This window comes from Poecilia latipinna, unplaced genomic scaffold (assembly GCF_001443285.1).
Source record: "Poecilia latipinna isolate Pla-1442-1.1 unplaced genomic scaffold, P_latipinna-1.0 Scaffold4217, whole genome shotgun sequence".
NCBI classification, from domain to species: domain Eukaryota; kingdom Metazoa; phylum Chordata; class Actinopteri; order Cyprinodontiformes; family Poeciliidae; genus Poecilia; species Poecilia latipinna.
The window spans coordinates 13,065-15,632 of NW_015116833.1; the positions used below are offsets into that span (position 1 = coordinate 13,065).

The 2,568-nt window shown below is 45.7% G+C and overlaps 1 protein-coding gene across 1 annotated transcript in view; it reads right to left on the minus strand.

Annotated features, from left to right (window-relative positions):
• Positions 1–660: 660 nt before the first annotated feature.
• LOC106942358 (low-density lipoprotein receptor-related protein 5-like) overlaps positions 661–2,568 on the minus strand; it is a 13,829-nt gene continuing 11,921 nt past the window's right edge. The window contains exon 6 of the mRNA XM_015025626.1: positions 661–2,195. Coding sequence (XP_014881112.1) covers positions 1,871–2,195 — 325 coding nt within the window. The 3' untranslated portion in view covers positions 661–1,870. The remainder of the gene's footprint in view (positions 2,196–2,568) is intronic.

The window sequence follows — 2,568 nt, forward strand, 5'->3', positions numbered from 1 at the left end:
TTCTCTTTATACATGAAACCCTCAAACTGCTTCTCGTATTTACTCAGGTTATCTTTGTCTGACATTGAAATTTTCATCATATAAATCATTTCAGAGGGATAAAGAAAAGCAAAAACAGAAGAAATATGTGAATGAGTAAATGAATGTGTCGAATGTGGCTAAACTATTAGACTGAGGCTAATGTCTTCCTTGAAGTAAACAAAATGAATAAGACGATTTCTTCCAACATAACTTCTTTTTTACAAAAAGTGACAAAAGTCAGGGTCCCTGTGAAGCTAACTGTTAGCAGTAAAGCGTACTTTGGTAGTTGCAGGATGTTTTGTGTGAGGAGCCACAGCAGGATTCTCACAGCTGATTCTGAGATCTGTGTGTGATGAGACAAACATAAAGACACCAGCATGGCAACGCTAATGTCCACAGAGCAAACACCGACAGACAGGCTAATACATGCTGAGCTAACATACAGATATACTAATGAGACAAAATGATATAGGAATAATTTGTTTTTAGGTGTAAAATAGCTTCATAATCTATTGTCAGGATGACAATATGATCAGGTGGATCATTTTGGCATTTCTGTGTAATTACATATCATAGTATCTGATTGATTCTGTACATAATAGCAGCAAAAATACTTTTGGTAAACAGGACAATGAGGAGAGGGACAGACAGGTTCACTGACTTCATTCCACATTATGTACAAAAGCTGGAGCTGCTCCTGCTGTGATGGTGATGATGTTGCATCCGCCTCCCGCTGCCACCATTCACTCCTTCCTCCATCCATCATGTGATGACATCCATCTGCTTCCATCCATCCAGCAAACAGTCACAGAAGCTCCTAAACAGGTCTCATCTACATATTCCAAACTTAACTCTAGCAGTTCTTCAGGTTCATTTTAAAATGGTAAATTCTCAAGTTCACCTTGAATTTAAGGAACAGATTTCCACCATGATAAGATTTAGATACGGAATTCACAAAAACAAGAAAGTAAGAAAGGACTGGAGGAAAGAAGATGCAAAGAAGGAAGGAAGGAAAGTATGGAAAGATGAAAAGAAGGAAACATACACGGAAAGACAGAAGGATGAGCACAAGGGAGAAAATGAAGAGAGAAAGGAAAGAATAGAGGGATACGAGGAAGGAACGGAGGGGCACAAAAAGATTGAAAGACAGAAGAAGGGAATGAAAAACACAAGAAACGGTGTTTGTGTTCCATCAGTAAAATATGACTCAGGCGGACTTTCTGTCAGCAGCCTAATGCTTCCTGCTGCTGCCGTGTCTGCCAACACTGACAAGAGGAGAAGGACAGTGGTGAAATGCTGGGGCCAGATGGCCAGGGGGCCCAGGAGGCAGGAGGGGCAGGGGGGGCAGAGGCCCCGGCCAGTGGCTTGTATTCAGTCTCAGTGATCTCTTCAGCTGCTCAGTTCATATTTCCATAATGAAGAGTTAAAGGAAAAAATGGCCAGATCAGGGTTTGTCAGAAAAAACAGGTCCAGGGACTGGAGGAAGGAGCTGCGGGCTGAATTCTCTCCTCACCTCTTTTCTGAGGCTTGAGGCAAAGCAGGCATCACCTCAAAACTCCAACAGCTTCCAGAAGGTTCCAGAAGGATCCAGAGGGATCCAGCTCAGCAGTTCTCCTCAGGCCGTGGGCTCAACAGGAGCCTTCCTGAGGATGATTGGAATATCAGATGGAGGATGGGCGGAGCTTGGGGAAGGCACTTCACCTAGTTTCTAGTTCATATAAAGTGGCAGGTATGAGACAGCCCCTCCCCACCCCTCCACCCGTCAGGCTGACTGTTGGCACATTAGTTTATTTCAGAACAAAGAAGTGAGTCCACTTCATCCCTTTGATTCCCCCAGGTGGTTGGAGGGTCATGATGAGTCGGTGCAGGGGGAGGGAGGAGGGGGACACAGGTGGAAGTAGGAACGTTCAGTGGAAGGGGACGGGGGACAGCTTTCCTCAGCAGACATGTACTGAGAACGTGGGGTGGGGGGTGGAGGGTAGGGGTCCGAATCTGAGTTAAGGTCCATGTAGTATTTAGTAGGTTTGCCATGAGCGGCGTGGCCAGGGGCCTTCCAGCGTCCCCCCGACAGCAGCATGCCCGTAGGAGGGTGGTGGGGGGTGTAGTCGCTGTCACAGACGTCTGTGCTGCAGGGGGTGGTAGGCGGGGCCCCTCCACGGACTGGGTGGTAGGGCCTGTGGAGGAAAACATAGCAAGTTAATTCATGACAGGATGGATGGATGGATGGAGACTCTCATCAAGTATTGTGAATATTTGGAGCGGCTCCAACTGATAACATTCTGATCTAAATTCAGATTTATTATTTATTTAATTAATGGAAAACTGAACTGTCATCCCAAGATGGCCTGTCGGTACTTTGTTATAGGGAAAAAACAAGATGGTGATTCCAGGATAAACAATGCAGTTTGTCCTATCGAGACAGACATGAATTTCCTCAAAATCTGCCTCCTTTCCTCACCATTAGTGCTATGGACCTTACCAAGCCCTGCCCAGAAACGCCCCCTAAAATCCCACGTGGCTGCATGTTTCACAAACAAAGCCTGCAGA